General features: G+C 47.0%; 1 protein-coding gene across 1 annotated transcript; it reads right to left on the bottom strand.

Moving 5' to 3' along the window:
• Positions 1 to 8,569: 8,569 nt before the first annotated feature.
• DACRYDRAFT_103250 (uncharacterized protein) lies at positions 8,570 to 9,980 on the bottom strand (the record flags this gene model as incomplete). The annotated part of the gene is made up of 6 exons (XM_040767730.1): positions 8,570 to 8,742; positions 8,797 to 9,024; positions 9,077 to 9,209; positions 9,267 to 9,353; positions 9,408 to 9,581; positions 9,636 to 9,980. 6 exons carry the CDS (start codon positions 9,978 to 9,980, stop codon positions 8,570 to 8,572), a joined length of 1,140 nt encoding a protein of 379 aa, XP_040633196.1.
• Between the last annotated feature and the right edge of the window lie 1,886 nt (positions 9,981 to 11,866).

Below are 11,866 nucleotides of genomic sequence, written 5' to 3'. Positions count from 1 at the left end.
CACCACAGAGGTATAAATATAAGGCCTACTCTGCCTGGGGACTGTCTCTTCAGACTTGGTCTCTTAGGATCATCCACAGGTACCTATACTGTAGATAGGTCTTAGTCATCAGGTCTACTCCACTTCCTTGTTGCCTGCTTAGACTCTTGGCACTCTTAGGTGAGCAGACTTAGTCAGCCTGTGTTGCCCTAACAGTCAGTCCTCTGAATGATCATGATTGCCTCTGTGAGGTGATCCTACCAATAAAGGAAAGTATGCAGTCGTATACGGACCCTTACAGACAGGCACCAGTTTCTTCATGAAAACATCATACATTGACTTTGTGACAAACACAACATCAGGCTTCTGATCCCCCATCCCATGAGCAAGTATGATATTCTTCTGTCCACTAGCCAAGAATTGATTGTCACCCTTGATACCCAGGCAATTGATAATGGCATTAATGTCAGGGCACTGCCTGTTACCACCCCTGGCCACCCATTTCGCCCTAGGAGCAATGAAACAACAAGCCCCTGGAACTTCCTGTGCTGGTAACTGCCTTAGGACGATGGCAGTGGCCATACAAGACATTGTGCAGAGGACACCACAAGACTGCTGTGTCCAGACACTTGGGGTGAGACATAGCGGTGCTAAAGGCCCCTACTGGGAGTAGTGGGACGCAAGATGACACTTGTAGGAGTCTCCACAATTTATTGGAAAGGTTTGGGAGGCCTAGGGGTGTTGCTAGGACGTCTATCTGACACTTGTAGGAGTCCCCAGAATTTACCTGGGCTCCTGGGCTTCTGGTGAACACCTACAAGGTATATAAACAGTAGTACAGTGACACTGTATCCCTCAGATTTGATCTCTGAGGAAACTCCTTAGTCTACAAGCAGTTTCTAAGTCATCTCATCATCTTGAACCCCCTTCTACACACACCTGAACACCCTGCTCTCAGAAACCTGCCTTGACTCCACAACTCTTGCTACACTTTTCAGCTATCTATAACCGACTTATAACACCCCCTGGGACCCCCCAGTGACCCCCTTGGACCCCCCCAATAATCCAGCTGGCCCTGGTGACGTGGATATCGACTAGTACTGCTGGTTAGAGTCGCTTTCAACCACAGTAGACCCCCCAGCACTTCATCTATTGTTTGGGATTAGTGTGTGGCAACCTTGCTAGACCTAGTGCCCTCACAGTTAACCAGCTTGCAGAATGGCATGTAGGCTTGTGGCTCAAGTGATTGCCTGAGATAATTCTCCTCTAGGCGCTTAAGCTCTTCATCCTCCAAGAACTTCTGTGCAAGATCCCATGCTAACTCTTGGCACTCTAGCAGTTGTGCATCATCAAGGTCAAAGATGGATTGCAGGATGTCTTCAACAGAGCACTTGTGATACAACACATGCGCTAACTTGTCGCAAATGACACCATCCACTGTCATGTGTGTGTGTTTTGTAGTTGTTATCTCGCTAGTTGATGATCTCATAGACTTGCTAGAGATCTGGGCAGAAGAGACAATTGATTTGGCAGACGTGGAGGATGCATGACTGCTGGTGGCAACGCTCAATGTCAATGGTGATGCCATGGCAGGGGTTATGTGTTTGTGAAGGTAGAGACAGTACAGTGCATGCAGTCAATCCTTGCCTATTCATCACCAAGAAGTCAAATGGGGAAGGAGTTGTCAAGTGTAGAACTAGCAGAGAAAAAAGGGTGTGTGAAGTAGAGTAATGACAGAGGGAGGGGATAAGTCAAGATGCAGTGTATGGTTTGAACAACCACATGAGTCAAATAAGTGGCCTGGTGGTGAACAACCCCACCTCTGGTAGGGTGTGTCAGGCTGGGATTCCCACGGCTATTTTCGGGCCTTAGAGACTGTTGCACAGCACTATGGAACCTCACTACACAGGACAATGCACCCTAGTAATGAGTCTCAACTCCCCCGGATATTCGGCATGGCAATGACTATGATTTCCCAGGCAACAGGACCACTTGGATATTCAGCATGATGACTGCAGGTTTCCCCTGCAACGGGATTGACCCACACAGATATTTGGCATGCCAATGCCTGGGAGAGGTATCCAGAGACCAGATTAGTATAGCGTGCAGTTTTCAGTAGCTAGTATAAGTAGTTTCCAGAAACTCCTGTATCTAGCTTATTCTGCCCCCTTTCCATTAGCGATTATACAGATCCAATTATCCCCCTACTGGATAGGCAGATTTGACTTGACTCAGCATACTCGACTTGACTTATTTGCAACACTTGACTAGATGGACACTGAGCTTCAATTTACTGACCAATTTCTGACAGCTCAGCTTCAGGCTGACTTCAGCATTTCTACTGATTTCCCCCATCTCTCCCCTCTTTCCCTAGCAAGTTCCTGCACACTACCCATCGGACTGATATTTTGGACACCTCTTAGGTTGGATCATTTTGGAGCCCAACACAAGGCAGCTTTTACTGATTAAGAGCTGCTGAGGCAAGAACTCCTCCTCCTCCAATTTCTGATACTGGCTTCCTGTACTCTGACACCCACCTCCACTATAAACCAACAGAACAAGCTTAGGGATGAACGGCAAGCCCAACATACCATGCTCCAAGAAACACCCACAATTTTGGATGAAACAGAAGTATTGTTGACTGCTTCCACAAGGAGCAACATCAATATAGTAGACGCAGTCCGATGGCTCCTCATGGCGAGCAAATGCACTATGCCTACTGGCAGGGAGTCTCCCTCAGCCCCCCGCTTTTCTCCTACACCCCTTGGCATCACCCATTATTTTGTGGCATTAGAAAAACTATTTAGCTTGTGTGAACCTGCCATCACTGGTGGAGGTGACAAGATCAACTGGGCCCGCTTCTACACCAATGACAATACCTATGAATTATGGGCACAGATCCATGATGGCATGGATGATGCAAACAAAGACTCATATGAGGATTTCAAGACCAAAATACTGAAGGTATCCTGGCACAGCAAATAATGAACACCAGTATGCAACTCAGGACCTAGATGACCTTGTTCACAAGTGGCAATCCTGCATCAAGACTAAGGGTGAATTTGCCAAATTCTACCGGGACTTCTTCTCCATTTCCACCTGGCTCATAAAGCACAACTGGATTTCTGTCCTCAACCAACAGAAGTCCCTGCTCCACATACTCAAATTCCTGCCCACCAAAAGCTGCCTCTGGGACAAGATGTTGAACGGGCTCAAACAGAAATATGACAGGGCTGTGGACAAACCATGGACAATGGCCAAATTAAAGGAGACAGCAGAATGGGCACTGGGCAACACTACAACAAAGGTTTGGCCACTGTCCCCCAATTATTTGCAGGATGCATCACCAGCACTGGTACCTGTCAATGTAAAAATGGAAAGCAACCCATAGGTAGCCAATATTACCAGATGCATGGCTAACTTGGAAGGCATGGTTTCCCAGATCTACATGCTTATGAACCAGCAACCTGCAATGCAGAACCAACCAGCTGCTCAGCAGAACTCTTACAGACAACCCTCCTGAAATATGTATGGCAACACCACACCAGCTACTGGCACAAATCAGGTTCCTGTCCCAGTGGAGAACTACCCAAATCAAAACGGATATGGCCCCTGGAATACTGAATGTGCACTTTGCCACTTGGATGGAGTGTCTACTGGTTGCACAGACAAGATTGTGACATGCCCAGGTGCCCAGAAATATGTGGACAAAGGACTCCTTGAGAAAGACAGCACCTATCACGTCCTTGCCAGTGGCCAATTTATCCCACATCACTGGCCTGGTTGAGACCTTAAGGAAAAGGTTGACAACTACTACAAGGACCACCCAGAACATTGTCTGAAATTGCAAACAACCCCTCTTGTCACCTTTCACAACGTGATCATCAAAGATATTGGCTCAGACTTTGAATTTGAAATCATGGTAAATCACTTGGTGCTGCATATCCTTGCTGAGAAACAGGATGACACAGTTGAATGGAACAACAAGGCAATCAAGGTGTTAATGGCTGAAGCCAAATGACTCAGGAAAAGGCATGTGGCATCCACAGGAAAATCAGTCAAGGTCTCTGAAGTTTATACCCTGGCAGCTAGAAAGGAGAAATTGGAAGCATGTGTGCATCACAGCACCTCACACTTCACCAGCGTATGGGTGGACGAACTGGAGAAACTGGATGCTGTACCGGACCCATGAAAACCCCATGCCAAATGGCCCAAAAATGCAGAGGATGAAACAGTTTTGCAGGCACTAGCGGTTACTCTTGCCCAAACCCTGGTTCAAGTTCCCAGCAAGGTCCTGGCATCAGCATGTCCTCTGCTTAACAAGGTGCTGAAGGAAGCTTACAGAAAGAAACCAATTATTCCGGACATCATTCAGGTGACCAAGGTTCAAGATGGTGAGGCTCCAATATACCAGATCAAAGGCATTTTGGAAGACATGAATGGTTTATTGGTTGGCAAAGACATGGTCCCCCCTCTGGCAGATCAACTGTTTAATTGGCCACTATGACACTCCTGTTGCCTGCATCCTTGATGGCAGCTCAGGCATTGTTGGCATCAGCAAAAGGTGTTGCAAACAAATCAGACTTGCATACACCCTGGTGAATGGACGGTGCATGGAATCTGCAAACAGATTGGTCAATCAACTTCTCAGACATGTCCCAAATTTATGCATCAGCATCTCTGGTCTCAACTTCTATGTCCAGGCTTTCATCCTCCCAAACCTGCCTTTCCACCTGCTCCTTGGTCACCCATTCCATGTCCTCCCCTCTTGCATCACTCAGGATTATATGGACGGAAAGCAGAAGATACAGATAATGTGTCTGAATTCCCACCAGACAATAAACTTGTGGATGCAATTGTACTGAATGGGAAGGAAACAAGTGGTCCAGGATTTTTAATTCAGGACCATCTTCCCTGGTAACCAGAAGATGGAATGGAAACCTTGATCAATCAGCACTTGATCTTGAACAACAGCTCTCAGGTAGACACCCCGGATTTGGATACAATACCCAACAAGACCCATCCTGTATATGCAGCCCAAAAATACAAACCTGCAGACAGACATGTGAAGCCTGTCTCAACAACAACACCCAAAAGTGTGAAAATATGGAGACACTTTCCCTCCAACCCTCTCGCTACACTTCCCCCACTCCCTGATACCCCACCAACATTTACCCCCAGAAAACAGCTCACTCTGGAATGGTTCAAAGAACTGAACATAAACAAATATGGATTCCTTTGGCCTGGAGAAGAAAACCTTGTGGCTTGGGTTCTTCATACCCACAAAATGGTGTTTGCTTGGAATGAGCAAGAGATGGGTTTATTTCACAGTGATTACTTTGACCCAGTCTGAATTCTGATGATCAAACATATACCCTGGCAGCAGAAGAATATTCCAGTGCCCCCTGCTTTATTACCAAAAGTCCTCAAAGCATTACAGGACAAACTAAATGCGGGGATTTATGAACCCTCCCAATCCTCATACCGATCCCATTGGTTTTGTGTCCTGAAGAAAGATGGATCCCTTTGGCCCATTTTGGACCTGCAACTGTTGAACAGAGTAACAATTCAGGACTCAGCCCTTCCTTTGCTTTCTGAACCACTCATTGAGTCCTATGGCAGACATTCTGTCTACATGCTCTTTGATTTCTTTTGCAGCTTTGAACAACACCTCCTGCACCCAGAAAGTCAGGATCTCACCACCTTCCAGTTGCTCAAAGGCTCCCTGTGTAGCACCCAAAATCAGATGGGCAGCACAAACAGTGTTCAGATTATGCACAAAGATGTTACCTTCCTCCTCCATGATGAGATTCCTGAATATACCATCCCCTTCATTGACAATGTCCCCATCTGCAGCCCACCAACATGATATGAACTCCCTGATGGCAATTTTGAATGGCACTCCCGAAATAAAGGCATCTGTCATTTCATATGGGAACACATGGAAACCATAAATTGGATCCTGACCTGCATCAAACATTCTGGTGGCACATTCAGTGGTCTGAAAATGGTTATAGCAGCTCCTGAAGTCATCATCCTTGGCCAATGTTGTACCTACACTGGCCGACAACCTGAGCCTTCCAAAGTTGCAAAAATCCAGGACTGGCAGCCATGCAAATCCCTCACAGAAGTTTGAGCATTCCTGGGTACCCTTGGCATCCTCTGAATATTCATCAAGGATTTTGCTATGAAGGCACACCCTTTGGAACATCTCAAACACAAGGGCATAATATTTGCATGGGGCTCTGAGCATCAAGCAGCCTTTGACCCGGTAAAAGCAGACACCTGTTGGGAGGGGCTCCTCTGTCCCATCAACTATGAAAGCAACTGCTGGATTATCCTTGTGGTGGATTCCTTGAATATTGGTGTTGGATATGTCTTATACCAAAACAGTGTCAATGGCAAATGGAAACCAGCTCACTTTGGATCCCTGGCATGGAATGATGTCAAATCCCAATATTCTCAGCCCAAACTCAAACTATATGGCTGATATCATGCTCTCTGGGCACTGCAGGTTTTCCTCATCAGCACACCCTGATTTATTGTTGAAGTGGATGCATCCTGCATCAAAGGAATGTTAAACAATCTGGACCAGCAGCCTGCCACAGCCCTCAACCATTGGGTCAGTGGTATCCACCAATTTGACTTTGATCTTGTACATGTTCCTGCCAAAAAACACACTGGTCCCAATGGTCTCTCCTGCCATCCCCTGAATTCATTGGATGCTCCAAACCCACTGGACATCAACCATGAACAATGCCTGGGACTCTTGTACCCTGCATACCTCCAACCTGCAGTCAAGGACTCTGAGCCCAAAATAGAGATACCCTCTGCCTGACACCTCAATGACCACATTGCATTTATCTGCCAGTACCTCACCAATTTGTTGCTCCCTCCAGACTGGCATACACGGCAGTGCGCAGCCCTTGTTAAGCAGTCCCTTCAGTATTTCCTTCACAATGGCAAATTGTGTCAATGCAATCTCACCAGCTCCCTCCAAATATATGTTCCCCCCACCGACCATCTTGCCCTGCTCAAGCAAGCCCATGATGACAGTGGTCATAAAGGTTTCAAGACTGTTGCCAGTATTCTCTGTCTCCAATTTTGGTGGCCAGACCTCTGTGCAAATATCAAATGGTACCTTCACACCTGCCATGTGTGTCAAGTCCATAGCATTTGAAAGGTCTTCAAACCTCCAACAGTCAATTATCTGGCTCCGCTTTTCTCCAAGATCTACTGTGATACCATGAAGATGCCACCCATGAAAGGATACACCTGCATTGCTCAAGTCCGCTGCTCCCTATCCTCATACCCCAAATGGCATCCTTTAAAATCAGAAACTGCAACAGCCCTTGCATCCTTCCTCTTCCACAATGTCATTTGCTGATGGGGAAATATTGCAGAGATTGTAACCAACAATGGATCAGCATGGGTAGCTGCCGTGAAAGAACTGGCATGATGCTTTGGGATATGGCACATCCGAATTTTGCCATACAACTCTTGTGCAAATGGTGCAGTCAAATCGAAACATTTTACAGTTCAACAGGTGATTCTGAAAGCATGCAGCAATAACATCAAGCAATGGCCTGACAAAGTGCCAACCACATTCTGGGCTGAGTGAATTTTGGTCCAGCACAGCACTGGTCTCTCACCATATTTGATTGCACATGCTGTCCACCTGGTCTTCCCCATGGACTTCAAGCAAGCAATGTTTCTTGTGCCCCCACCCAAATTCCCTATGACCAACAGTGACAAGCTAGCCTACAGAATTTGACAGCTCAAGCATTGCAAATCCAATCTATCTGATCTCCAGGAAAAAGTTCACCAGGCCTGACTACCCACAGCTGACCAATTTAAGGTGGACAATGAGCACATCCTCACCAACTACAACTTCCAACCTGGCACCCTGGTCCTCATTTGCAATACTTGCATCAAGAAGGAACTTGGCCATAAATTGAAGCCCCAGTTTCTCAGTCCCATGGTTGTAATCACATGGACTGCTTGAGGCAGTTATGTGATTGCTGATTTGGATGGTGCCATTCTCAAGGCCTGGATTGCCCAGTTCAGAGTCTACCCATACCACCAGCAATCCAAATGTACCCCCACCCTACCAGACATATTGCAGCAGACATCTGCCAAAATCCTGCAGACTGTAGAAGATGTCTTGTCAAATACTGCAGAGCCCAACCCCAAATAAATGGTGCAGGACTTATGCCCACCAGCTCATTGAAACAGCATGGGCCTTACCTCCTGCATTTGTCACTTGTTTTCTCATTTGTTTCCCCAAGATATATCTACTAAGTCCACAAGCAGACTCAGTAGTATGGCAAGAACATGATCCTTACCAGAATACCCACAATTTCCTATGATACACATGACATCTGAATTATCAAAGCAAAAATGTTGAAGTCACAAGTCTTGAGGCACACTGAAGTAGCATTGAGCAGACCAGATGGATTACCTCGAATTTTGCTTCAGGTGAAATTTGGATCTACAAGCACATGAAGACATGACTATGCTACAATTACAACTATGAGACCAAAATATGACACAGAAAAAAAAAAAAAAAAAGAAGAAGGGGCAACCTGATTTACTCAGCCAGAGCCCTCCCCAGGAGAGTCTGGACTTGGTCTGCCCAGCCTGTTACTGTGTCCATTGCCTTCTGTGCTGCATCCACTGCTTTCTGAGCTGTGTGCAGGCTCTTCCACAGCTCAAGCATCTTGGGCTCCACCATACAGAGCAGCACAACTGGCAGCTCAACCTCTACCAGTTCAGTTAGTGTCACCCGGATATACACTATCAACGGAAAGAACTTACCAGCCTCCAGAAGGTGGGACCACTTTTGCGACGGGCCAACCGAGTCCTCATCATCCTCCTGCTCACATTTTTCAGGCTTCACTGGTGCATAGCTGTGCACCAGCTTCCGCTTCTTCTTCTTGGTGGGCTTTTCAGCAGTTTCTTCAACAGGCTTGGGCTCAGGAGTCTCCAGGAGGAAAAGATCCTCCACAGATGCTGCAGGCAGAGCCATGGCCTTGGCAAGATGCACTGAAATGGGAGTTAGTAAAAGTCAATAAAAGCAGGAGAAAAAGTGGCATACCTGTATGCATGCTGCAAGGCTTTTTTGTTGCCTTGCATGTTGAGCAAACCACCTTATTGGCCACATCTGCAATATCACATTTGTGGTGTGCCTTGCCATCTTTGACCATGGTGTGTTTGCAGCACAATGTACACTGCCGAAGATGTGTCAGAAAGGTTAAAACGGAGCACAAAAAGCGGGGATGACTCACACAATTTTCTGCCACAAATGACTCCAACACTGTGGCATCCATTGTAGCCAGCAAGACCTTTACCAGCATCTCTTCTGGCATCCACCCCTGCAATAATTTGGTCAGCATATGTAAGCACAAAGGGGACAGCAGCTGACTTACTGCATTGTGGGAGTCCTCCTCCATTGGCCTCCTGTGAGCCCTGGTCACAGGCAGTGTCTTATTCATGCCATTGTCAAGGCACGGCATGACCGACTTTGCTGGCATCATTTCCATTGCCTTTGCCTTACCCTTTTTGGCCTTCACCAGTGGGCTGGCCAGGCTCCCCAGGGATGTCTGTATAATTTGGGTTAGTCACAGAAACTGGCTCACAAAAAAGGAAACATGTACCAAAAAACCAGACAGCATCACCTTAAACTTCTTCTCCTCCTTGTCCTCTTCCTCATCCTCCTCTGGTAGTGCAGACAAAGCAGCCAGCTCCTCTTGCTGGTCCAGACCAAAAAAATGGACCCACTTCTTGGGCAAATCACAGACAAGGGCCTTCTGTGGACTGTTGAGCAACAGTGTGACTGCATTGCCAAATGGCGCAATGTCTGAATATTTCACCAAGGGCAAAAATCCAGGATCCTCAGCATCTTCCTGCATGTGCACAACAATCACAGCGGCCGTCTTCAGCATGGCGGCATGTTTATCCTCTGGCTTGGCAGTGGACTTGTGAGTGGTAGGCTTGGCCATGTCAGAGCATGGGGATACAAGTAAGCAGAGGCAGGGGTTCAGTTGAGATCTGTGGGGACAGGAAAGGTGAAATTCGGTCCCATTTATAGGCACAAGAGCACCTCAGTGGAAAACAAAAATGTGCATGGGCCCCATTAAGCACCAATATCCGGAACACTGTTTCAGCTAAGGTGGTGCAGATAAACACCACACTGGGCTTTGCCAAGCAACAAATTGGACAGTCAGGGTCTCAGGCACTGTGCAACTCAATGCAAAAAACTTGGTCAGGGTCCCTCTTGCAGAGTTAAGCAGCACTGCAAGCCACCACTTAGGGTCTTCACATGCTTCCAGCCACCCTTAGTGCCAAATGCACAGCAATGCCCTCCAATCCGCCCTTCACTGATTATGTTGATGCCACCATTTTACCAGTGCCCCAATGTGCAGCCTGATGTCTTACAGCAGAGAGTCTCATGATTGGTTCTTGATAATGCTGCTCTTGCTTAACTTGATATTTGGTGGTGCCACACTGTGTTCCTGGCTGTGCACTTATGTCACCTGGGGCCCCACTGACTTGGGGAGTCAGTATTCAAGGTTTGGGGGGGATGAACAACCCCACCTCCAGTAGGGTGTGTCAGGCCAACATTCCCACACCTATTTTCAGGCCTTAGAGACTGTTGCACAGTGCTACAGACCCTCACTACACAGGACAATGCACCCTGGCAATGAGTCTTGACTCCCCCAGATATTCAGCATGGCGACAACTATGATTTCCCAGGCAACGGGATGGATATTCAGCATAACAACTACAGGTTTTCCCTGCAATGGGATCAACCCACATGGATATTCAGCATGCCAACACCTAGGAGAGGTATCCAGAGACCAGATTAGTATAACGTGCAGTTTTTAGTAGCTAGTATAAGTAGTTTCCAGAAACTCCTGTATCTAGCTTATTCTGCCCCCTTTCTGTTAGCAATTATATGGATCCGATTATCCCCTTACTGGATAGGCAGATTTGACTTGACTCAGCATACTCAACTTGACTTATTTGTGACACTTGACTAGACAGACACTGAGCTCTGATTTACCAACTGATTTCTGACAGCTCAGCTTCAGGCTGACTTCAGCATTTCTACCAAGGCTTGTACACAGGGGCAGGATCATGGTGCATATCATAAAACCTGGCCATGTCTGTCTTAGCTTGTTCCAGAGCAGCCTTACACTCCTCCTGGGTCTGGGAAAGTCTAGAGAGAAACTGGCTAACTCCCTCAGCTCTAGTTTCTCTTTTAGGCTCCACACCCAGTCTTGGATGTTGACCAGAGTCCACCATGAAGGGAGTGAGTCTAGTAGCTGCTTGTACCCTATTGTTATAGGCAAACTCAGCCACAGGAAGCCAATCCACCCAGTTATCCTGTTGATAGTTAACAAACAGCCTGAGGAACTGCTCAATTTCTTGATTAATCCTCTCAGTCTGTCCATCAGTCTGGGGGTGGTAGGCTGTGGAGGCTGAAGTCTTGATACCAAGCAGCCTGTTCAACTCTCTCATAAACTCTGAGATAAACTGGGAGCCCCTATCACTGAGCACTTCCTCAGGAAGGCCATGATGTCTCCAAACATTGTCTCTAAAGAGTCTAGCAATGCCTGCAGAGGTTACCCCTGTTGTGGTGGGTGCAAAGTGGGCTCTCTTGCTGAGCCTATCCACAGCAACAAAGATAGCATCATAGCCCTCACTCAGTGGAAGCTGGGTGATGAGATCAGTGGTAACCACTTCCCATCTCTTACTAGGAATCTTGTTTAGCAGGAGCTCCCCAACAGGTTTGGTTGGGAAAGTCTTAGTTCTGTTACAAGCATCACAGGTTGCTACATATCTTGCAACAAACCTGCTAATGCCTGGCCACCAATAATTCCTA

The sequence above is a fragment of the Dacryopinax primogenitus genome (assembly GCF_000292625.1).
Source record: "Dacryopinax primogenitus strain DJM-731 SS1 chromosome Unknown DACRYscaffold_1, whole genome shotgun sequence".
Lineage (NCBI taxonomy): Eukaryota > Fungi > Basidiomycota > Dacrymycetes > Dacrymycetales > Dacrymycetaceae > Dacryopinax > Dacryopinax primogenitus.
This window is presented reverse-complemented; position numbering and strand designations above follow the sequence as displayed.